Raw genomic sequence first — 25,218 nt, 5'->3', positions numbered from 1 at the left:
CCCCTAATAAAAATAGGATTAGGTCCCCAAAAAATCTTGGTCTAACTTCTGACTCAGTAAAAAGTAAAATTATTATTATTATTATTATTAATAATAATAATAATAATAACTAATCGGTCTGAATGTAAACAACACATGTAAGACCCCAGAGCATTTCCTCTCTCTTCCAGTGTTGTCCAGCTCTCTCCCCGCTGTGTGCCACATCGTTTGACGGCATCCGGTGCGGGAAGGGTTGGGATGAGAGGCGGGATGTCTGGGTGAGGAATAAAGCTACAGGCATCGGCTAATACTCAGCGTGGATATATTACATTGGCAGTAAATATTTCTTCTTTTTTTTTTTTTTTATCTAAACGCATCATGATGTGACGTTATGCCAACATGCTTATTTTTATCCGTGCGCATCATTTGAGAGAGAGAGAGAGAGAAAAAAAAAACCTAACACGCAAGATTGGCTTTTCGGGATTGATGATTAGCTGCTTCTTTTCTCCGGATAAACAATTCTAATTATTTTTTATCGTGTTTTTAACATGCACTATAAGATCTGCGGTCTGGATACGTGTCGAGTTGTATCCAGATGATGAAAGCAGGGGGCAGCTATTTTCTTCATGTGGCAGAGATGGATGTGAAAACAGCCTCATCAGCGATGGAAGCCTTGGCTCGGATCAGCGTGAGTATCGTAAGGTTTTATTTGGATTTGTCTCGAGATGTACATAGAAAATCAGTACTTTTTTTATGCTGATTGCACGGTGAAAATTGCTTTAAAGGGATAGTATTTGCGCGCAGATTAATATGAAACCACGAATCAATACATTTTGGTTCTGTCCAGCGATAATTGGGTTGTGTGATTGATGTGGATCAGATCGTAAAGTATTTTCAAAATGTGCACATTTTTAAACGTAAAATGGTGACTGAGACCACGCGTTTCTTTTTCTTTCTTTTTTTTTTTCGTTGGGTTCCTTGGATGTTTGTTTCCATGGAGACCGGATGCAGGACTCCTGCTTGCTGCTGAGGGGCAAAAACGCGAACGGTGTGCAATGGAGGGATTTTTTCCCCCCCAACCCTAGAAGCGGTCAGGTTCAGCAGCGATGGCCAGAGCGAGAGATCTGAGAGTAGAAATAGAGCAGGCAGACCTGCACTTATGTGTGTGCACGGTGCCTTTTTTCACACCTCCTCTCTGGCGATGTAACGCCTCAAACCCCTCCCCTCCTCTCCAAGAGCGAAATCGCTCTCCTCATGCGGGGAGATACAGTGACTATAAGCACGTATAGTCCTGCCGTCATGGCGCCCAGATTCCAGGTGAAGGTAAGGATGCGCCTGCTTTAACGCCCTCACCAGCAGCAATGCGCACTGACCGTCTTAAGAAGGAGGCAGAGAGGTCCCAGTTCGCAGTGGTTACTGTAGTCTGCAGGAGAAAACACGGTCTGAAATGTGAATGCTGGAGGAGGTGACAGACAGGCCGGAGCTGACATTGGAGAATGGCAAAAAAAAAAAAAAAAAAAAAAAAAGGTGGATTGAAGGATAAAGTTGGTGATTCCACATTCTTTACTGATTCCAACAGTGTGCTTTAAATTGTGCTAGCTTAGATTTATTTGCAGGTGCAAAGGCTAATTCAGTCTTAGTCAGTACATCTGCAGCTCTATTATTTTATGTCTAGAAAGATGCAGGTTTCATCAGTCTGCATGCTACCGGTTCTTGTTGTCCTGCCATATTCTGCATGGCCTCCTGTGGCCACTTCTGTGTGCCGAGATGAGCTGCCCTGCTTTCTTTCCTCCATCACATCATACAGCAGTGACAAAATTACCAAATTCCCCTGTGCAGCACATTCAGTCAGTCTCGTCCTCTGCTTGAAGTTAATTCATGGTGAGTGAGATGGTTGCAGCGGACCTGCAACAGTTTTGCTTTCAGGTTGAGGGTGTGTGTCAAGGGCATCTACTGAAGCATGTCAGAGAGAGACGTAATAAGATGTGACAGTGTCCTGCAAACACAGCCTGTTCATAAGGTTGGAGCACAACGATGAAGAGAAGTCACTCCATCTGGGTTTCAGATGGAGTGACTCAGACAGGGGGTTCTGCCTCAGACAGATAAAGACCCAGAGATGATACCCAGGGGATTGCTAAAAGCCCTAATGGATGCAACGATGAAGAGTGAGGTAGGAGGGGATGAGGGATGAATGAGACAAGAATACAGGATAGGGAAAATTGGGATGATGAAGACGGAGATTGGGATGATGCCAATAGGGACAAAGGGAGGTAGGAGATGAAAGGTCAGTATCGTAATGTTTATTATTTATCGTGATAAATTTCTTATCATGATAAGAATTTTTATTTATAGTTGTCAAGATAAATTTCTATTAATTATGTTTAAAAAAACCCAAAACTGTAGTTTTGCTATTTTTTCCCCTCACTTTTTTCAATAAAAGCATCAATAAATACCAATAAATCTGAAAATACAGTTACTGTGTGAAGCTTAGTGATACAAATCACACTTCTTTATGTGACTAGTGGCCTTATGAAGTGTATTACAAATGGTATTTTTTTCAAGAGCAGGATTTGTGTTTGTGTGGCTATAATTTCTGACAGTTACCCCACAACAGCAAGGAGGGTTAGTTATGATGAAGGCAGGTAGGGAGGAGGGATTGATGCGGAATTAAGATGAAGGAGATAGTGATAAGAGATTACGGATGAAAGACTTAAAGAATGATGGAAGTAGAGACAGAAGAGGTAGAGATGATGGAGATAGTAGTGAAGGATGAGCAGTAGCAGTGAAGGATGAGCAGTAGCAGTCATATGCTAATCCACTCGCTTCTAATTTCTCTTCACTAATCTGTCTGGGATTTCTCCCATTGACTTGGATTTCTTCGGTAGAGTTTCAGCGAACAGAAGGAGAAGTTGTGAACGATGCTGTTGACTTTCTGCGCTGTTTCAGAATTGTAGTCTGCCTTCAGTTGTAGCAATGGCAGCATAGAAGTGAATGAACCGCTGACATGAGTGTGAGTTGGTCACGCTTCCAAATAGTGAATTAACATTGATCAGATCGGCTCTTCTCTCTTCGCAGTGGAGGATGGTTGTTTACAGTGCAGGCAATTTCCGGTAAGCTTCATAGCATCGAGCTGGCGCTTTACATGGGTCACAGCTAAACGTTAGCGATTGGGTAAAATTTAAAACCTCAAGAGAGTCCACAGTTCCAGGAAGAAATTGTTTCTCAATAGTTGAGAGCCCAAAGAAGTGAAGCGTAGAACAAGGGTTCGGGTTTTCAAGCTGTTAACACATTTACTGCATTTTTTGTCAAATTCATGTGCTTCAGCTGACCTGCGTTCCCACTCTTCAGCTCTAAACGTGAAAACAGGAGTGTTGGTTCAGGGATAAAATAAAATCCACTCTATCCTGCATAGAGATTTACATCACATTGCTGCAATAATGCAGCTGCAGTTCATACTTGTTTGCATTTTAGTCTCACATCTTAGTTCTGCTGGTATAATTAATGCACCACATTTACATGCAAAGTATAATAAAAATAAGGTTAATTTAATAGAACTATAAAGCATATTGTGAATTTGGTCAAGCTGCTCTTGTTCATGCAGGATACTGTTATATAAGAAATGCAGAGGCTGAATATTTAATATTTGATCTTTATCTATAATTAACATGATTAGTGCCCAGTGGCAGCTGTATGGTACAGTTTTATTCCCTAACCTCAGTAATTACTGGTTACATCTTAGTGAAAACATTTTCAGCTAAAGCCTGTTCCCAATATTTTTCATTTCCACGTTTCTCATTTCATTTTTGGATTACTAAATGTCTCGTAACCTTTCTCCCTGCAGTCCAACATGAAGAGTCTGGAGCACGAGTTGCATTGTCCTGTGTGTAAGGAGATCGTCAAGCAGCCCGTGGTTCTGCCATGCCAGCACAGCGTCTGCTTGATGTGTGCCTCAGAGGTCCTGGTGGCCAATGGCTACCCACCCCCAGAGCTCCCCCCGGAGCCCAACTCTCCGGCCTCCACGCCCAACACTCGCTCTCCTCGTCAAGCACGCCGGCCCACTCCCAAACACGAGCAGCGGCCCATTGACCGAGTGCTGCGATCAGGTACAAAGAGTGTACTCTACTTGTTCTCATTTCCTGTTTTAGCTTAAATTTAACTGGTCTTCTGGCTTGGCTTGAGGCCCCCATCCGCCTTCACCATCCATGCCTCGCTCTCCCGGACACGGGACGTATCCAGGGCGACGGCGTAAGGAGGGCCCTCCTCTAGTGATGATGTTCCCCTGCGTCCCCTGCGGCCGGGATGTTGAGCTGAGCGAGAAGGGCCTGACTGACTGTCTCCGCAACCTCACATTGGAGCGCATTGTGGAGAGGTAATTATCACAAGGGCCCTACAGAGTCAGGAAAAGTCCAAAACTAGAAAAAAAAAAATCATTTGAAGGCTGTGAAAATTTGACAAAAAATATGATCAAGGAGTGATGCTGTGTGCTAATAAAACCAAGGAGGTGTGGAATCATGTCCAGATTTCATTATTCAGCTGGAGCTGAACTGTGAAAAAATCTTGCACATTGTGCACTACAATATACTGTACAGTGGCTACATTTAATGACTGTTTTTCCACAGTCTAGCAGCTTACAGTTCACTTTCCCCCGTACAGTATTTGTTGCTGCTTGTGACATTCTTTGTTCCAACACTTAATGTTTTACAGCCAATTAACAGTCTGATTTTTTTTTTTTTAAAATAAAAATGACATTTGTCTCAGTTGACCTGGGGGTTCAGCTACACAATAAAGAGAGGCTAACATCATCCTTTAAAGGGGACTTGTGATGTAAAATTCACATTTAACACGTTTTGTACTTTGATTTGTGTCTTTACTGCTTTTGAAAACAGCCCTGGCACTTAAAAAACACCCAGCCATTTTTTAGCAATAAGTTTTGGTGTCTGGAAAATTAGTCATTTCAAAAACCTCCAGCTAGCGCTGCCCATTACCTAGCAACCTCAGCAGAGTTCGGCCCATCACCTAGCAACCCGAGCGGAGCTAGAACACATTTGGTCAGCTGGTTTTTACAGCTGAACGTTGCTGGTGGAAAAGACAAGGGCTTTGTTGGTGCTTTACCACCCAGAAACCACTTGGTACATTGTTGTTACTTGTGCAGGAACCTCAACTTCTGCTTTTCAAAGATGTACGGTTGTAAAATTGCACATCTGTTTTCAGCCATTTTCAACTGCAGGTATAAATGTTGAGTTTTGAGGGGCTGAAGGGCTTAGTTGAATTTAAAGTGATAACAGGCCCCAAAATATCTAATTCTGAAAGGAACCAGATTAAAATCTCATGATCTAAGAATAATTTTGTGTAAAAAAATGTAATAAACATGTTTTGTAAAGCTCATAGATATATCCTAACCTGTTCCAGAAAGCATAATAAATCACCTTCAATAAATAATTTCTGAATTGCTTATTTTGTACTCTTACACCAGGTACAGACACACAGTGAGCCTGGGGAGTGTTGCTGTGATGTGCCAGTTCTGTAAGCCTCCTCAAACTCTGGAGGCCACCAAGGGCTGTGCTGACTGCCGGTCAAATTTCTGCAACGAGTGTTTCAAGCTCTATCACCCATGGGGAACGCCCCGAGCACAACACGAACACATCCAACCGACACTCAATTTCAGACCAAAGGTTAGACACTCCTGACTTTCATTCATTTAGAGAGTTCATCTCTACTCTCCATCAGCTTTACTTTACTTCCCACGGCATGATACTGCCTTCACTATGTTTCACTGTGGGGATGATGTGCCTTGGGGTGATGTACAGTGATATGATTGCTCCAGAGTTAGTATTATTGTCATGTTGAGTTTTACTTTACGAACCCACATGCAAGAACACAATCAGAGAGAACGATTAAGTGCACAATAATCAGTTTATTGAAGTCAGGGGAGGGGTCAGGACGCGACTCCTGGTGCTGATGACCGGGTCGTCTTGCTACCAACAGGAGAAGCAGGGTCAGAGCAGTGAGGAGAAAATCCTTCGGGAATATTCCAGAGTCTGTCTTACTTGGAATGAGGGGGGTTCCACCAGAGAGGGATCGACGAGAGGAAAGGGTGGACACACGAGGGGTGGCTTCTGACCGGTAGCACCGACAGCGTCGAGGGAGGACACAGGAGGTAGGGAATCCACAACGAGGGGAGCACAGGCGCTCACTGAACTCGGGGAGGACTGCTCTTCGCCAGAACAGCAGGATATCTGACGAGGAAGACAACAAAGGGTTAGAGCGGAACAGATCACAGAGAGCCTAGTTCTGGAACGAGTTGTTACCGAAGTAAGCAAACACTCAGGCGATGAGACGGAGAGGAGCTGCTGCTTAAATCCATAATCCACGCCCTCCAAAACAAGCTGCAGGTGTGTAAACGGGTTGAACTCAGCAGCCTTCCAGGGGCTCTGTCTGTTGGCGACCTCTGGTGGATGTCATGAGGAATGCCAGTCCCAACGGCAGGAAAAAAAAACTCAAACCAAAAAAAAACCCAAAATAAAACGGAAACAAAATGCAGACCCTGACAGTACCCCCCCCTCAACGGACGCCACCTGGCGGCCGAGCAGAGGATGAGGGCTGAGAGTCCCAATACTCCCTAATGAGGGTGTTATCCACAATGAACGATCCCGGGACCCAGGAACGTTCTTCAGGGCCGTAGCCCTCCCAGTCGACGAGGTACTGGTAGCCCCGACCCCGCCGCCGGGAGGCCACTAGCCGACGGACGGCAAAAATGGCGTCGCCCCGCCCGTCCAGGGAGGGAGGAGGGGGTTCGGCCGGAGGGCAAAGTTCACTGGAGAGAACAGGTTTAATGTGGGACACGTGGAAGGTCGGGTGGATACGCATGGATGAAGGGAGTCGGAGTCGCACAGCCGCGGGACCCACGAGCGCCAGTATCTCGAAAGGACCGATGAATCTAGGGGACAACTTCCTGGACATAGATTTAAGGGGAATGTCACGTGTTGACAACCATACCTTCTGCCCCACGGAGTATGTCGGGGCAGGGATCCTAAGTCGGTCAGCGAGTCGTTTATTACTGGCGGATGAGTTGTTGAGGGCGGAGACGGTGTCCTTCCAGATCTTGTGACTCCTGCGAATGTGGTGCTGGACCGATGTGACAGAGATGTTACTTTCGTCAGCCGGGAGGAGAGGAGGTTGGTATCCCAGGACTACTTCAAAGGGAGAGAGACCAGTAGCTGCAGACGTGTGGCAGTTATGTGCATACTCTACCCACGGAAGGTGTGGAGCCCAATCATCAGGGTTGGTAGAGGTGAGACATCGCAGGGCGGCCTCCAGCTCCTGGTTCATACGTTCAGTCTGCCCATTGGTTTGGGGATGATACCCGAAGCTGAGAGACACCCTGGCTCCCAGGGCGGAGCAGAACTGACGCCAGACCTGCGAGATAAACTGGGGCCCGCGGTCGGAGAGGATCTCCTGGGGTATCCCATGCAGCTTGAAAACATGCTTGATGAGTAGTTTAGCTGTCTGAGCAGCGGTGGGTAGTTTGCGTAGGGGGACAAGATGACAGGCTTTGGAAAAACGGTCGATGATTGTGAGAATAGTGGTCATACCTTTGGACCTTGGGAGTCCGGTGACGAAGTCGACAGCGATGTGGGACCATGGTCGTCCTGGTATGGGTAATGGCTGTAGGAGGCCAGCAGGGGGTCGGTTGGACGACTTGTTGCGTGCACAGACTGCGCAGGCGGAGACATACTCCTTAACGTCCTTGTGTATTGATCCCCACCAAAACCTGCGATTGACCAACCCTATGGTGCGACTGACTCCAGGGTGAGCGGCGAACTTGGAGGCATGAATCCATTGTAGGAAGCGGGCACGGACAGCGGAGGGAACGTACTGTTTACCTGGAGGACAGGCTTCAGGAGGAGGCTCGGTCTGGTGCGCTTGGCGGAGGATGTCCTCCATCTCCCACGTTACTCCTCCGACTGTGCAACTAGGCGGGAGAATGGGAGCCAGGCTTTCCTCCGAATCGTCAGGGGAGTGTATCCTGGACAGAGCATCTGGCTTTACATTCTTTGAACCTGGACGATAGGAAATGGAAAGGTTAAAGCGTGCGAAGAACAGAGACCAGCGAGACTGGCGTGGGTTGGATCGTTTAGCTGACTGGAGGTAGGACAGGTTCTTGTGATCGGTCCAGACTAGAACGGGGTGTTCTGCTCCCTCCAGCCAGTGACGCCACTCCTCCAAAGCCAGTTTTATAGCCAGCAATTCTCTGTCTCCCACATTGTAATTCCTCTCAGCTGGAGAGAGTCTGCGGGAAAAGAAAGCGCAGGGGTGTAACTTCTGATCCTGCGCAGTGATCTGGGACAGAACGGCCCCCACCCCAATATCGGATGCGTCAACCTCCACTACAAACTGCCTGCTTGGGTCGGGTTGAACCAGGACCGGGGCCTTGGAGAACCGCGACTTGAGTTCAGTGAAGGCGGCCTCGGCTTGTGGAGTCCAGCTAAACACCCTCTTTGTGGAGGTGAGAGCTGTGAGGGGGGAAGCGATCTGGCTATAGTTCCGGATGAACCTCCTGTAGAAGTTGGCAAAGCCTAGGAAACGTTGGAGTTGCTTACGCGTTTCAGGCTGAGGCCAGTCCAGAACTGCTGCGATCTTGTCCTCTGCTGCTCTGATCTGTCCGCTCTCAAGGACGTACCCCAGGAAAGTTACTGATGGGCGGTGGAACTCGCATTTTTCGGCTTTCACATACAATTTATTTTCTAGTAACCTCTGGAGAACTAGACGGACGTGTTCTTGGTGCTCCACCAGGGTCCTTGAGTAGATAAGGATGTCATCTAAGTAGACAAAGACAAACACATTAATGAAATCTCGGAGGACGTCGTTCACAAGGGCCTGGAAGAAGGAGGGGGCGTTAGACAAACCAAAAGGCATGACCAGATACTCGTAGTGCCCCATAGGGGTCTTAAAAGCGGTCTTCCATTCGTCGCCCTCCCTGATGCGTAGTAGATGGTAAGCGTTTCTAAGGTCCAGTTTCGAAAAGACGGTTGCCCCTTGAACAGGTTCGAAGGCAGAGGAGAGCAGGGGTAAAGGATACTTGTTTTTGATGGTGATTTGATTTAGGCCTCTATAGTCGATGCAGGGCCTCAGAGAACCATCCTTCTTCCCCACAAAGAAAAACCCAGCACCCAAAGGGGAAGACGAGGTACGGATAATACCTGCAGCGAGGGATTTATTTATGTAGTCCTGGCGTTCGGCCCTGGAGATGTTATACAGTCTACTGTTAGGTAGAGGGGCCCCAGGCAGGAGGTCGATTGCACAGTCATATGGTCTGTGAGGTGGTAGAGAGAGGGCTTTGTCCCTACTGAAAACAGTGATGAGTTCATGGTACTCACTAGGGACGGCGGTGACGTCGGATGGATCCACCTCATCCATCGTGGAACGTGTGGGCTGCGAAGGAACAGCGGAACGGAGACAGGTGGTGTGGCACTTGGAAGACCAGGAAGTAATCCGTCCCTCAACCCAATCTATCTGGGGGTTATGCTTGAATAGCCAGTTGAATCCTAGAACTATGGGGGAACTGATAGTGGGAAACACATAGAAAATTATCTCTTCAGTGTGGTTACCAGAAATTAGCAGGCGTAGTGGCTTGGTCCGGTGGGTTATCTGGGGTAGACCCTTCCCGTCCAGGGCAGCGACACGGAGAGGAACTGGTAACGGTTCAGTAGGCACGGAGAGCTGGTGAATTATGTCGGAACTGATGAGATTTTGTTCGCAACCGGAATCAATGAGAACTGACACAGAAAGTAAGTCATTGTTGGCGAATAGGGTGACAGGGAAGGTGAGACGGGGTTTAGGAGTGGACGGTGCCGGCAGTTTCCCCGCCTTCACTGCCGGACCTGCGGGTTTAAACGTACAGGACAATTAGCAATCACATGGTTCAGCTCACCGCAGTAAATACAGAGCTGGGAGCGTAACCTCCATTGACGCTCCTCGGGTGTGAGCCTTGTGTTTCCTATTTGCATGGGTTCCATACATGGGGCTGGGGAAGGAGGTGAGTGCTGAGCAGAAAGACGACTACTGGTTAGACAGGTGCATGGAGAAGAAACTCGACGGGTGCGTTCCCTGGCTCTAGTACGGATTCGGTTGTCCAATCTTATGGATAAGTTTATGAAATCGTTCAGGGATTCTGGCTCATCCAATGTGGCTAATTCGTCCTTTATCTGCTCGTTTAGCCCATGGAAAAAGGCGCTCTTGAGAGCTATCATGTTCCAGCCAGATGCGGCCGCCTTGATCCTAAAGTCTATGGCGAAATCAGAAACACTCTTCTGCCCCTGCTTTAACCCGTGCAAATCTCTGGAAGAGGATGTTCCTTCCGTCTCCTGGCAAAAGACCTGTTTTAACTCAGTTAGGAACTCGGGGTAGGTACATCCATAATTAACTGCGGTGGTAAACCGGGCTTCGGCCCACTCTAAGGCTCGGCCCGTCAACAAGGATAAGACATAAGAAATCTTACGGTCATCATTGGGAAAACTCTGTGGCGAATGGTTGAAGACAATGGTGCATTGGAGGATAAATCCTGTTACCTTCTTGATGTCACCAGAAAACTTATCTGGAGTTGCAGGGCGGACCTCAGAGAAGCCGGAGCGGACGAGCGGATCCGGGGCTAATGACGGCGCGGATGGGGAAACAGAAGGTTGATTTGTGTCCTGAGGTAATGAATTCTGTAGGAAATTTGAGAGTTCAGTTAATCGTCGGTTAGTTTCAGCTTGGCGATTTCCCAGCTCTCTCAGAGCTGAATCGTGGAGCTGAATGAGGGCTTGTTGGTCTGATAACGCTCCTCTGATCGCGTCTGCGGAGGTCGTAGCTTGGCCTGAGTGTTCTGTCATGTTGAGTTTTACTTTACGAACCCACATGCAAGAACACAATCAGAGAGAACGATTAAGTGCACAATAATCAGTTTATTGAAGTCAGGGGAGGGGTCAGGACGCGACTCCTGGTGCTGATGACCGGGTCGTCTTGCTACCAACAGGAGAAGCAGGGTCAGAGCAGTGAGGAGAAAATCCTTCGGGAATATTCCAGAGTCTGTCTTACTTGGAATGAGGGGGGTTCCACCAGAGAGGGATCGACGAGAGGAAAGGGTGGACACACGAGGGGTGGCTTCTGACCGGTAGCACCGACAGCGTCGAGGGAGGACACAGGAGGTAGGGAATCCACAACGAGGGGAGCACAGGCGCACACTGAACTCGGGGAGGACTGCTCTTCGCCAGAACCGCGAGAGAACAGCAGGATATCTGACGAGGAAGACAACAAAGGGTTAGAGCGGAACAGATCACAGAGAGCCTAGTTCTGGAACGAGTTGTTACCGAAGTAAGCAAACACTCAGGCGATGAGACGGAGAGGAGCTGCTGCTTAAATCCATAATCCACGCCCTCCAAAACAAGCTGCAGGTGTGTAAACGGGTTGAACTCAGCAGCCTTCCAGGGGCTCTGTCTGTTGGCGACCTCTGGTGGATGTCATGAGGAATGCCAGTCCCAACGGCAGGAAAAAAAAACTCAAACCAAAAAAAACCCAAAATAAAACGGAAACAAAATGCAGACCCTGACAATTATTAAGATTACTGTTCTCTTTAGCCTTTATCAGTAGGACTGAAATGTCAGACATTTTAGTTTTCAGGTAATGGATTGAATAGTGTGCTATTAGATGTTCAGAGCTTGTAATTCAGTTTTAAAACCGAAACCTACTTTGAACTCCTACTCAACATGCCTAGTGTGTTTACTGGTGTTGCATGCAACACTTTTCAAATTTGTATTTGTAAAAATAAATATTTCTGCAATACTTTATGTTGATGCATCACATGCAATTCTTAGCAGAACATTGAACTTTGTTTTTACAACTTCACAAAACTTCAAGATGTATACAAAATTTGCAAAGCACTATATATCATATTTAGACTGTATGCAGGTTGCATGCACAAAGGCCTTTGATCCTTTATAATTTATGAAGGTATATAACACACAGTCCCTATTTTTTATGTAATACATGCAAATTTCTGTTAAAAATCTGCCAATTTTCCTTTAAATGCCTTCACTTGTGAATTGCAGACGGAATCACTTATCAGTCACAAGCAGAATATTTAAAAATATTAAGTAAAACAAGAACGAAAGGCATAATACTTGACATTGCATGTCATTTTTGATGATATGGTATTTTAAACATGTATTAGTTCAGGTCTGTTTGTGTTCTTTTGCTCAGGTTCTGACCTGCACGGAGCACGACCAGGAGAAGCTGCAGTTTTACTGCAGGTCCTGCCAGCGGCTGCTCTGCCCGCTCTGCAAACTGCGGCGGATCCACACTGGACACAAAATCCTCCCGGTGGCACAAGCTTACCAAGCTCTTAAGGTTTTGTACAAATATTCACAGCTCTGACTGCACCTTTTCTTTGTTTTACTTCTGATGAGCCGAACTTTCTCCTAATTTTGTAAAATGGAAAGTACTGGATAAAAACAAAAAAAAATCAGTACGAAATAGCCAAGTCCAAATAGTATTTATTTTTGCAGACCTTCAAAGTGACATCTCAGTCATTGATTACAACTACTTTAAAAGATCACAAGTGATTATTATTGGAAACAAAATCTAAGATTATCTTTTTAAATTACATTGCACTTTAATTATGTATTATTCAATGTTGTACATTAATGAAACACTTCCTATGACTGAGATGGAGTAAGAAATACAATTTAAAAATGAATTTTATGTCACTTACTGTAGTTAAGCTGAAGATTGTATTTAGATTTTAGAATTGAATTATGAATTATTCCTCTGCAACTCTGAGAATTATAAAATTTGATTTTGGTGTTTTACAGGTCTGATGGGTGTTTACAATATATTGTTTAAAATAAAACATAAGATTAAAGAAAAAATATTTAATTTCAGACATCATTCCCTCTTCTGTTGTGTAAATGTTGAATTCTTCCTTTTTCGTGTTTGTCCATCCCTCTTTTGTGTCCGCTCATCTTTCAAACCTATGTTTTGTTCTGCTTTAATTTCTTGTGTCCTCTGTTTTTTGATTCCTTCCATTCTTTCCTTGTATCCTTTGTTCCTTTTTTTGGGTTGTCCTTTCTTTAGTCATTCTGAATTTGTTTCTTTGTATTCTTCCTGTCTTTTTTCCGCTCCCCCACATCATTTCTTATGTTCTCGTGTTCTTCCCTTCAGTTTCTAGTTTTTGTTGATATCAGATCCAAACCCTCCCAACAGCACATAAATCTGCCATGAATTTCACAGCGAACATTTGTATTTTACACTCTAGAAATGACTGGGAATGAAAATAAGTCTGGCAAAGTTTATCCAGGATAAATCTGAAAATGTTCCATGAAAACATTTGTATTTAACTGTAACCTTGTGTGTGTGTGTTATTTATTGTTTATGTTTACAGGAGAAGATAACTAAAGAGATGAACTTCATCCTGTCCAGCCAGGACACAGTCCTGGCTCAGATCACCCAGCTGGAGAGCGCCATCACTCAGACTGAGGTGATGAAAACACTTAGCAGTTAAATCCCAAAATCATCCTAAAGCGGCTGTGTGTTTCTCTCTTCTTGAGACATAACGGTCTACTTTTGAAGGCTATTGATAGTTTGACATCAGTTATAAAATTGTCTGAAAAAAGTGTCAAATATCTCAGACACACCTTTGGCTACTTTTGCGCTTTTAATCAATTTTCATATATTTTTCAAGCATCGAATCTGTTACTTTGCTTTTAAACACCAATGATCACATGTTTGTATTTCCTAGCAGGGGTGTTACATTTCCTGCATTGCATCCAATCTTTTTAACTTTGAACTTGATTATATTTGAACTTATGGAGCCACTTTAGCTCTGTGAACTCCTCTCTGGTTTGTGCAACCAGGTGAACAGCGTGTCGGCCAGAGAGCAGCTGGCCCAGAGCATCAGGGACCTGACGGCCGCTCTCGCCGAGCGTCACTCCTCGCTCACCCAGGCCCTGGAGGCGGCGCGGCAGAAACGCGGCGAGGCGTTGTCTGCTCAGGTGGCGGAGAGACGCGGCTTGATGGAACATGCGGGGCTCATGGCTTTCACCCAGGAGCTGCTGAGAGAGACAGACCAGCCCTGCTTCGTGCAGGCCGCTCGCCAAACACACAACAGGTTTTCTCTTTTGTTCAGCTCTGGTGTCACTCTTTGAGTTGACAACACAAATATGAGTTAATATATACATTAAGATGCTACAAATTGATCTTTTTGTCTCTGATCCAAATACATCACAAGAAAAAAAACATTCTACTCAAAACATTAAGCAAAGAACACATTGGCAATAGGCTTTAAGAAGCACATATTGCTTATTATCAATCTGAAAAGAGATAAAAGACCATCTCTAAATTATCTGGATTGAGATAAAAATGATTAATTAATCAAAACAGCTGTCCAGGTTCTCATGAAGAAATCACAGCAGGTTCGGCTTAAGATCAAACCATGCAACGCCAGAAAATTAACAAAAACCTAACAGATCCATGTCGGACTCCACAGATCTCTGCCAGCATGTTAAATGTTTCAGTTTGAGTCAGAACAGGTGTGGAAAAACTAAAGTTGTGTTTGGCTTATTTTGGAGGGATGAAAAGACTTATCTGACCAGAAGTACATCTGAATGAACCAAAAGACATTTGGACCAAGACCTTTTGGGCAGATGAGACTAAAACAAAGACATTTTACCTTAATGTTGGGAGAATTTAATCTGATTTTGGTTCAGGCTAACATTTATTAACGTTAAAATTCAGTGATTTTAACGTTATTAGTATCAGAATTCACAACTAAACCCAGCTCCTCATACCTGTTTTGATTTAATGTCAGCAAGTTTTATGCTGCCAGTCTTTTAATAATCACTGACCAGTTTTATTTGTATGCCTGGTAAAACTGTACAATGTTAGTTTGGTAAATCTGTGATTTTTCTGTCAATGTAAGAGTATTTCCAGGTGTTTTCAAAGAAGTTCACCTGGACACTCCATTATTTGCTGCACATTCATTGTCTGTGATGAACCATTATTTTTTAACACTTTTCTATAAACCGATTTTCAACAATAATATTAAACATATTAATTTTATTCAAAAATGGATTCTAATTTGACATTGTTTATTTTTTTTGAGAGATTTTTAAAAATAATTTTATATCAGAAAAACTCTTCTAAGATCTAAATTTACTGGGTTAATAATAATAATGTTATTTTTTGCGCTACAAAAGCAAACTCTATTTTTCAATAGCATTGTTTATTGTAATTTATGTGAATTTGATTTAGTAAAACAAAATTCATTAGATTCCTGAGAAACAAACTAAGAAAAAAGTTAACATAATAAAACTAATTTTATGTTATTTCCACAACACGAAAAATGATGTGGTAATTTTTTGAAAGGTAGATTTTTGCTGTTTGGTGTATTTGGAAAAACTATATATTGTGTGGATTTCTTTAAAAAAAATTAGCTTAGCTTTTAGATTAATTATATATGTGTTTGCTTCAATCATTGGAGTTACATGATTGATCAAATCTCACTGTGGCCGTTAGTGATGTGATTCCTCTTTAAACAAGCCACAGACGTTTACTGCTAAGAAAAACAATCTAAAAAGCTGCATTAATCTCTAAATCTAAATGATGCATAATATTTATTTAATCTAAGGTTGAGTCATATCTTCTTATAAACATTGCTCAGTGGTTTAATGACAATACTTGACCCACAAGACAATGTTTGAGTAGTTTGTCTTCTGCAGAAAAGAATGAGTTTGACATGTTCAGAGAACTGATGAGGTGTTTTTGGCTCTGTTCAACAGATTTGTTAGGAGTAATAAAAACGTAGAATAGCAGTGGTCTCGTCTTTTATTTAGCCCATTTAATCCTTCCTGTTGAAAGCATTCTGTAAACACTTTCCCTCCTCTTACATTGTTTATTTTTTCTTTTGCTTTTGAACTGAACCAGGTTGAGCAAAGCAATTGAGAATCTCCAGCATTTCACTTTGGCTGCTGATCCGTCCTTCAGACACTTCCAGCTGGATGTTTCCAAAGAGCTCAAACTCCTGACAGAGCTTAACTTCATCCAAGGTGAGGAAGAGGATGGTGATGTGGTAGCATCCACATACATGGATATAAAAATAAAAGAGACCAAAATAAAGAGAAATTGAGGGAATACGAACAAAAGTAAACACTGAACACGCTCTTGTTTCAGCTCCTCTGGCTCCTGTTATCGACACCCAGCGCTCTCTGGCGTACGACCAGCTCTTCCTGTGCTGGCGGCTGCCTCAGGAGTCGGCGCCCGCCTGGCATTTTTCCGTGGAGTATCGCCGCCGAGGCGTGGTGCCCGGAGGAGCTTCAAGGGGTGGGATCAGAGGAGGCCTCGCTGCCGCCAGATGGGGCTGGCAGCGGCTGGACGAAGTGAGCGGAACCAGCGCCGTGATCGACAGGCTGGAGATGGACAGCGTGTACGTCCTGCGCGTGAGGGGCTGCAACAAGGCGGGTTATGGGGAGTACAGCGAGGAGGTGTACCTGCACACCCCACCTGCACCAGGTGGGGGAGCGCGCATGTTAGCGCCTCTTATTGGCTATTTCTGTAGAGACGTTCGTGAAAAATGGGTGAAACAATTTATGAAATTAATTTAAGTGCAAAAACACAAAATCCTACCAAGTGTTATTGGTCTAACTGCTAGTGCAAATACCTTAGTACATCTGAAATAACTTTTCAGCAAGATATAAAAACTTGCTTGAAGTTATTAACTACAAAAAACTGATGAAAAATAGTAGCTACAGGTGAAATAATATGCCAGTGGAAAAATACATTTTTCCTTTTCCACTGATAGATTACGTCACTTACGTCTAGTACTTGATTTTATAAATATTAAGGAATTATTGACTTAAAACAAACTCCTATATCATGTTGAAGTTACTTGTAAGTAGGTTTTTATCTTACTTCAAGTGTACTAAGATATTTGCACTAGAAACATGACCAAAAATACTTTGTAAGAAACAGAAACAAAATGAAATGCAGTGAACAAGTAGTACGAAGGATATATTAAGCTCTACAAACAGAGAGTTACACCAAGTGAAGGGCGCACCTTTAAAGTTTCTGTGTCCACACAGAGGCATGTACTGCCTGCCACAACAAGTACTGGTTTGCTTTATCCTTGATTCCTCTGCACATAAATTTTATTAAAAGCTCTGTGACACAATCCTGATTTTAAATGTACAAGTAATCACCAATTAAAAGCAGATATTTACAAAGGCTGTATAAAAAGACGGCCATTTCATACTGTTTGGCATTAAACTTAATTATGATTGTCAAAGTTGTTACTATTTGTCAAACGTGAAAATAATCAAAGATAACCCAGAATATCCACTCATTTCCTTGTTACTTGCTAAATAAGTTCAGTCAGATGTTTTGGGTTTCCTTTCTCAATCCTCTCACAAGAGTTTTCTGGAATAGTCTTGGCTCATTCTTTCTGACAGAAGTGATACAACTGAACTGGCACAAACGTTTCTGCTCTGATCTAAATCTGTAGATCGAGGCATGGCTACTCCAAAACATTGACTTTGTTGTGTCAAAGTTGGTATGTTTGGAACAGGACCAAAATGCAGGTAGGAGAGGGGAATTGTTATGTGATCCATGTTCAACTAAAAGAAATTTACAAAAATATGTAACTAGGAACATGGAGAGTAACAGAAGGAAATAGTGAAGAGTAATGAGTCCACAAGGTAGATATGCAGAGCAGGGAGTGAAGATGACAAAGCAACAAATTAAAGAAACTTACTGCAGCTGGGAAGAGAGGAATGAAACTTGATGAGGTCAATAACTCATCAAGGGGACTGAATGGCAGCCTGACTGAAACAAAGACGACACACGAGGGAAGCCTAAACAGAAATACTAATAAAATAAACCCAACACCTAAAAAAACAATCTAAACTAACAGAAGGAATAAACCAGAACGAGAAAACTAATCCAAAACTTGAATATCTGAACTAACTGAGGGAATAAACTGAAATGAGGAGAAATAAATCAAAATAAGACATCAATACAAGGAAAACAACAGAATCAAAGAATCCAAATTACCAGAGATATGACATGTTGTGTGTTTTCCATTTACATAGTGGCATTTTATAGCACAATCAAGTCACTGAGTTACATTCACATCTTATAAAAACCTCATATATACAAAATATGACTTAAAAGAAAATTTACTTTGTAATTGAACATCTTGAAATCAGGCCTCTGTCTCTTGAAAAAAATTCAGCTTTTTCTGAAACTCCATCTTTCTGAAACTCTGAGACGGAGTTTCAGAAAGAGCTGGTAAAACCGACGATTTTACCAGCATTGCACTGAGAAGTAGCTCGTATATTGAGCTTAACAGATGTGTGGTTCCACTAACTGTGTGCTAATTGCTGCTGGCTAGTCTGAAGGAGCTCAGTGGGGGAGTCGCTGCTCTGTGAAGCGAAAGAACCAAAGCTTGAAAACTGCAGCTCCAAGGAGGTGGCGCTGGGTCCACCCAGGTCTTTTGCTCATTTGAATGGTTGCCATGAAGGTTAAACGTTCATGAAAGAATCAAGACAACACTCTAAGTACATTTTTGACGAGGGAATAATATAATGACAAGACGTAAAGCTCAAAAGAGTTGATTTTACATAACAGTGTCCCTCTAAATCGGCACAGTCCTAAAAGTAGTAAAATTTGAAATACAAAAAAACTGAATGAGTCTTTTCGTTTTCCATATCCACCTTTTTTCTGCAACAGTTTTCTCACTACCGACACATCCTCACTGTCTTGCTCTTTATTCCCTCACTTATTTCCATTTCACAGCTTTGTACTTGTCATCTTGAGCTGTGCTACTTCCACGCTGCCCAGCCTACATGCCTCCCACAGAACGTAAGAAGTGCATTCATCCCTGTCCCTCCTCTCTGCACCCCTGTGTCATCCTCTGTTACAAGACCATCCCATTTTAGCTCCCAAACCAAGATCTGTCCGAGCGCTGATGAGTTTTGCACTTTGTTAAGACATGGAGCTTAACAAAATGGATCGGATTCAGATCCGGGGCTTCGTGAGGGTCGATTTGTGTGCCTGGTGAATTCCCTGTTCCCCCCGTTGGCTGTTTTCCCTTCCTGCTATCCTTCCAACAACCAGGCTTCCTTCTGTAAGAGCTGTGTGGTGATAACTGCTGTTTATTTGGCTCCCTGAGTCATCGGTGTAAAGATCAATGTGTTTTTCTCTTGCAGTGCTGATGGGAGGAGGTGCATGTCTGCTCTTTTCTTCTTGATGCTTTCTGGCAGTAAATCGGCACAACTTTCCTACTGTTATCTCCTGAACTTCTTCTTCTGTCACTCTCTGCTCCTAAATCTGATGTTTCTCCTTGCCTTCTCTTATAACTCTCAGTCTGATCTCTCCATATCTTCCTCTTCTCTCTGCCTTCTCCTCTCTATCAGTGCTTAATTTCTACCTTGACTCTCGTTGGGGTCTCCATGCTGACCGACTGGTGGTCAGCAAAGAGCAGCGTGGGGCTCGAAGCGTCCCCGGTCTCTCCCTGCTGCAGGCCGCCGACCACGCCCTCACCTCTTGCCACCTCACGTCGGACCTCCTGGTGGGGGATGTTGCCATTACACAAGGAAGACACTACTGGGCATGCTCAGTGGAGCCTGGATCCTACCTTGTAAAGGCATGTTCATTCTAGTTGCACCACATCGAGAAATCATATAAACTTAAACAACTGTTAATGCTTTTTATTTACATCATAGCCTAAACAGCAATTACCATTGAACCACATGTTAGATTGAACTGCAATCAGTTCTCTCTTGCAGGGTTTCATTCAGGGTCTTTTAAATTAAACTGCAACAAACTACTGTAGTATTATTGTAGCATTTATGTTATTTTAAGTATTTTCTTTGTGTTTTGTTGAAGTGAAGCTCTCAAAAAGACATTGAAGGCAGATTTTGTTCAGTTAAAACTAAAAATATTGAGCTTAGGGTAACTCCAGAATTTGATATATTTTTGGGGTCATGTAAAAAGGTATTTCCAGACAGTAGATCTTATAAATCAATCCATCTAATTGTCACAGCTTTAAAATATTTTTTTCAGTATTATATGGATGGATGAACTGTCCATCCAGTTATTTATTCATGAATTTGTCCTTCCTATCTTACTTGATTTGAGTGAACAAAACAAACAAAACCGTTTTCTACTATAAAAGAAAAACTATTTCCAAGGGAGTTCAGAGATTTTAGTTTAATCAATAGATTTTTGTGTTAATTTATTTTTAGATTCTGGATTGTTTCTGAAAAATCCAGTTTCAAACTTCTCGTTGAATACAAGAGGCCTCCTGATTGGTCACTTCTCATTTGCTGCATCTTGATTTTGCTGAGCAGGTTGGAGTCGGGTTGGAGTCCAAACTGCAGGAGTGGTTTCACCTCCCACAGGACATGGCCAGTCCTCGGTGAGTTCAGCAAACACACAATCCAGACTATGAAACTTAGCGGTGGCAGCATCATGCTGTGGATTTTGAGGGACAGTAAAACTGGTCAGGGTTAATGGGAAGAAACTCAGATGGAACGGAGAGGCTGAGAACATTGACCAGTCTGAGCTTGAGCCATTTTGCAGAGAAAATATAGAAATATCAATCTGCAGATGCGCAAACCCTGAAGAGACACTATAAAAGAGTTGGTTCAACTAAATATCATCTTAGGTTGACAGAATAAAAAAAAGCTTGTTTGCAAATAAAATTGGAAACTACATATTTCTTTCCTTTTTAAAATTAATTTTACATTTATGCCCTATTTGGTCCATTTTAACCAATAGACCAATAGAATAGAAAGTGGAGGACAATTTGTTGTCATTTTATTGATTTAAACACAATTAAATTGCAGCTATGTTTATGGTTGTAACATAAAAAACTTGATTTTAAGGAAATACAACTACTACTAATACTATTGTTATCTGGTGGTAAGTCAGAGAATCCACTGCTTCCCCACTTTGAGACCAGCCAGCTGAAAATAGTAAAAACCTTTCCACTCTGGAGATTTTCTGGTCACATCAAACTGGGAGGAACCCCCAGGGTCAGACCAGAGACAATATATTTATTCTGGTCTGGGAGATAGATACATTTGGGAGTGTTTCTGTGGAGAGGAATGTCTGGGTTTCCCATCCATTCCTTTGTGACCTGTCAGATAAGCTGAGGAAAATGAATGGATGAAAAGTTCAACACAAATATTTCAACCCAAAAGAATGACAAGGTGATTAATGAGCTCAATTTTAAACGTATCTTTCAGGTTTAGTTTGGTATGTTTCAGCTCCTCTCACAGTCCAAAAACAACCCTTAAAGATGAATTCATTACCCTAAATGTTTCTCAGGGCTGGGTTAGTGTTCGGGTTAAGGTGTGAATGCATGGTTGTTTGTCCAGTGTGTCTCCATCTTGTCCTGCGATGGACTGGCATAAGTCTAGAGGGCCACTTTCAAAGCAATGGCGGGCCATATTTGGCCCCCAGGCCTTGAGTATGATACCTGATGGAGACGATGGACAGATGGTTGTTTCAACCTGAGTAGCTGCTGCTCATGTGTGACTCCTAGTGGATTTCTTATAGTATACATGACGACTTAAGGCAGGAGCTGCTAACCTTTACAATCCAAAGAGCCACTTTTGCCCTCAGTCCAACTAAAAACCTACAAAACCCTTTTTGATTTATCATTCACTCATTTGTTGTTCAGATCCCATTTTGCTCATTTAACCTCATGTTTCCAGTAAGTCTGGCAGCATCACAGTTGATAATAGAGGTGAAATTCATAAGTTAGTTTCCTGTTTATGGTGTGAGGACTGTCTGTGAGATGGCAAAGCTCCAAAAAAACCCATTTTACTTATTTGCACAAGGCATAGACTATTTAAACAAGACCATGTCCTGTTTGTCAGAGAATGTTTTGACAGACAAACTGTGAAACTCGTTGCATTTTCTCTCAATGGAAGTAGACAAAGATCTAAAAGAGACTAACTCTTGTGATTTCTGTCTTGGTTGTTCTTTTAACAAACTAATTTTTCCAACACCTTAATATCAAATGCACTTGGGCTATACATCAGGATCATAATGCAAATCAAACCAGCAGGTTACCTTTCTGCATGACTCATTAAATAAATTAACAATCAAAAAAAACATTTGGTCTGGACTTAAAACTATCAGATACTTTGGCATGAATTTAAAAATACTCAAATTAAAACAATCCAGTTAATTGCTCAAATCCTGCAGTTTCAGCAAAGACGAGTGAGACAAAATTCCTCCATGTCAATGCCAAACACCCCATGCCAGTGATCACAAAGGCTTGATGGAGGTTGGTGCTGCCAAGGGTCGCAATACCAGTTTAGTTGAATTTAAGGTCATGTTAACCTGTACTGCACATTCCAGCAACAAGGCAGTTCAAAGTGCTCTACACCATAAAAACATAATACAGTAACTGGAACAAGCAATAAACACAAAATGTTGTCAAATGCCATCATCAAAATAAACAAGCGAATGTGCTGATTAATGTTCCAGTTGATCAACATTTGGTGGGTCAGTTCAGGGGCAGCTAGTTTTCCGTTTCACTGCAGGTTTGGTTGCAGATACAGAAATATTCATCACTGCGTTTGTTTTTATTAAGCTACGACCCAGACAGCGGCCATGACAGTGGAGCAGAGGATGCCCTGGACTCTGCGCCGCCCTTCTGCTTCCTCACCATGGGCATGGGTAAGATATACCTGCCCCAGCACAGTTACCACCACCACAACAACCACGGGGGCAGCAATCGAGACCCACTCACCAACAACAACGTCCCCTCGGGCCTCACCTACCCGCTGCCTCCTCGACTCGGCGTGTGCCTTGACTTTGAGAAAGGGCGTGTCACCTTCTACGACGCCCACTCCCTGCGGCCCCTGTGGGAGGGTCACGTCGACTGCTCCGGCCCTGTCTGCCCTGCTTTCTGCTTCATCGGCGGAGGCGCCCTGCAGCTGCAGGAGCTGGTGGCCAATCGCAATGCAGACCAGACGCCGGTCAGGAGGGTGACCATCCAACCCCGCGTCACCAATTTAAACAACAACAACAACTGATCCCTGATCCGCCGGTAATCTGGAATGTATTTGGCAAGTATTAACTCAGCTACAGCGAAAAGGTAGACATCTCAGCGATTTCTTTGTTTTGTATTCCATTTTATTTAAGAAAAACAAGATGTTTCTATAGCAACAAATATGCAATGTAATTATGTTTCTTACATTTTGTTACATGCAGTTTTGCAACAGTTATTGCTTAAGTGGTGTCTGGTAAATCCAGCACTCAGTCTGTAATTATATACATTTAGTGCTTGCACTTGTTGCCAGGCTATGTTGCATTTACAGCTATAAAGCTTATGTAAAAAAAAGGAAGAATAAAAAGCTTAACACAGTTTTCTCTATAATGTATAGGCTTTTGTTATGATTGTCTTTAATGTCTGCCTTTTTTCATATACAGTACCCTCCTGACTTATTGCCACCTCTGGAAAGGATGAATGAAATGCCTTCAAATATTTCCAGCTCTTAAGCAGAAATTCAGAGAAAAATCCAACCTTTAATTTGAGTGTAATTATCCTTAACAAAATGATTACCAATTATTGGTAATCATACTTTGTACAGCAACCTTTTGGTAAATGGGTGGCACTGAAAAGAGGTTTAGAGGATGCGCTGTCAGTTGCACCGTAAAGTTTTCTATTGTCTATTTGCGTGTTCAGTCAATGGGCAATTGGCGCCCCCTGCTGACTGCATAGGCGCTATTGTATGTGCTTTGTGTGGGGCAACAGTGCATTTTATTCTGCACTAAATGAAGGAAATTATCCAAAATCTGGGTAAAAAAGGGATCTTTGACCGTTCCTCTTTGCACAATCTTGTTAAATCTTCCAAGGTTTTGGACCCTCCTTTATAATTTAATCTATTCGGCTCATCTCACAGATTCTAAATGATTTTTGTAAGATTTAAATAATTTCAGTGTTGATTTGGTGACATGCTTTGGATCACAATTCAGATTAAAGCCCCAGTGATGACCAATTTGTAATGTTTCTCATAGTTGTCACCATGTTTGTTTATTTAAAATTTACTGACATTTTAATTAGTTAATGATGATATGCATGCTAACAATGTTTCTTCAGCCTTTGGAGAAGAAATAATCCCACAGCTTTATAAGTTCTCCACCATTTTTAACAGCATCAGAATCAAGGCACAAAAACAAATCAAGTCAAGCATATTCAACAAACTAATTAACTAATGTGAGTCTAGTAAAAACTAGACTATGATTCTTGCTTTCTGTTGGATTAATGTACTCAAATTAAATGTTGGATTCTTCTGAGATGTTCAGTGTAAGATTATGCTTAAAACTGATCTATTTTAAGGCTTTTTACACATAATTTGTCAGAGATAACAATAAATGTGAGAGGTGCAGTGTAAGTGCATTACAGAAAAAAGTCTAAAAGATTTTATTGCTTCTATAAGTAAATATGTTTTTCACCACAGCTTCTGTTAGCCATTTGACCTCAGCCAAAGTTATTGCTTTATGGGATGTAAATGTGCTAAATTAGAGGTACAGAGTAACAATGAGGCACTATGCCATTTAGAGGCTCCAATTATACCTCCGGTATACAGCTAATCACTAGTTCTCACAGTTTTGTTTGTGCATTGGCGTTTCGTATTTCAAACACAAGTCTGATGTTAGACAGTGTGTGGAGGAGAGTCTAATTTTCCTACAATAGCGGGCTGACAGTATATGCTTTTTTTTTTTTTTTTGCTTGATTGTAAAAGAATGAACAACACTTATGAAGAAAAGAGTAGCAGATTAATTCAGAGTAAACTTCACCTTCTGAGAGAGTGTTTGTTAAAGTATAACAACGGAAATAAACACGGAATAAAGTGAAATTGTTTAAATTACACTTTCTGATTTCTCTTATTTGTGGGTGTTTTTTATTTGAATTATCTCCAGCTTCTTTAACGTGAGGATGTGTAAAAGTGTCACCACTGGGGGGCAGCAAAACACCAGCGAGAAATCCTTCTGCATCTGCACCTAAATGGATGGTAAAAATTATTCATATTTGGAAAGATTGATAACTGGAAATGTGGAAATTTGGCAAACAAATGTTTTGACAAGCATTATTCAAATCCAATAGATCTTGGTCCAGATTTTCTCCTTCAATGGAAACCAGAAAACTGAAACAAAAGCCTGAATAAATTAATTGAAATAAAATGAATG

At 42.6% G+C, this 25,218-nt stretch overlaps 1 protein-coding gene across 3 annotated transcripts; it reads left to right on the top strand.

The window, feature by feature from the left end:
* Nucleotides 1-231: 231 nt before the first annotated feature.
* trim46b (tripartite motif containing 46b) lies at nt 232-24,901 on the top strand. 3 transcript variants are annotated; one of them, XM_028036427.1, is made up of 12 exons: nt 233-667; nt 3,821-4,082; nt 4,159-4,348; nt 5,453-5,651; nt 12,217-12,363; nt 13,397-13,492; nt 13,869-14,122; nt 15,937-16,058; nt 16,183-16,521; nt 19,422-19,651; nt 20,358-20,425; nt 22,616-24,901. In XM_028036427.1, exons 1-12 carry the CDS (start codon nt 575-577, stop codon nt 23,058-23,060), a joined length of 2,445 nt encoding a protein of 814 aa, XP_027892228.1. In that variant the 5' UTR covers nt 233-574; the 3' UTR covers nt 23,061-24,901. The 3 variants fall into 3 exon arrangements, with proteins under 3 accessions (XP_027892230.1, XP_027892228.1, XP_027892229.1); XM_028036428.1 differs by lacking the exon at nt 233-667 and adding an exon at nt 1,217-1,302; XM_028036429.1 differs by lacking the exons at nt 20,358-20,425; nt 22,616-24,901 and having other exon boundaries at nt 232-667; nt 19,215-19,480.
* Nucleotides 24,902-25,218: the final 317 nt, after the last annotated feature.

This window comes from Xiphophorus couchianus, chromosome 13, assembly GCF_001444195.1.
Source record: "Xiphophorus couchianus chromosome 13, X_couchianus-1.0, whole genome shotgun sequence".
Lineage (NCBI taxonomy): Eukaryota > Metazoa > Chordata > Actinopteri > Cyprinodontiformes > Poeciliidae > Xiphophorus > Xiphophorus couchianus.
Note: the sequence above shows the minus strand (reverse complement) of the source record. Positions and strands in the feature narration are given on the sequence as shown.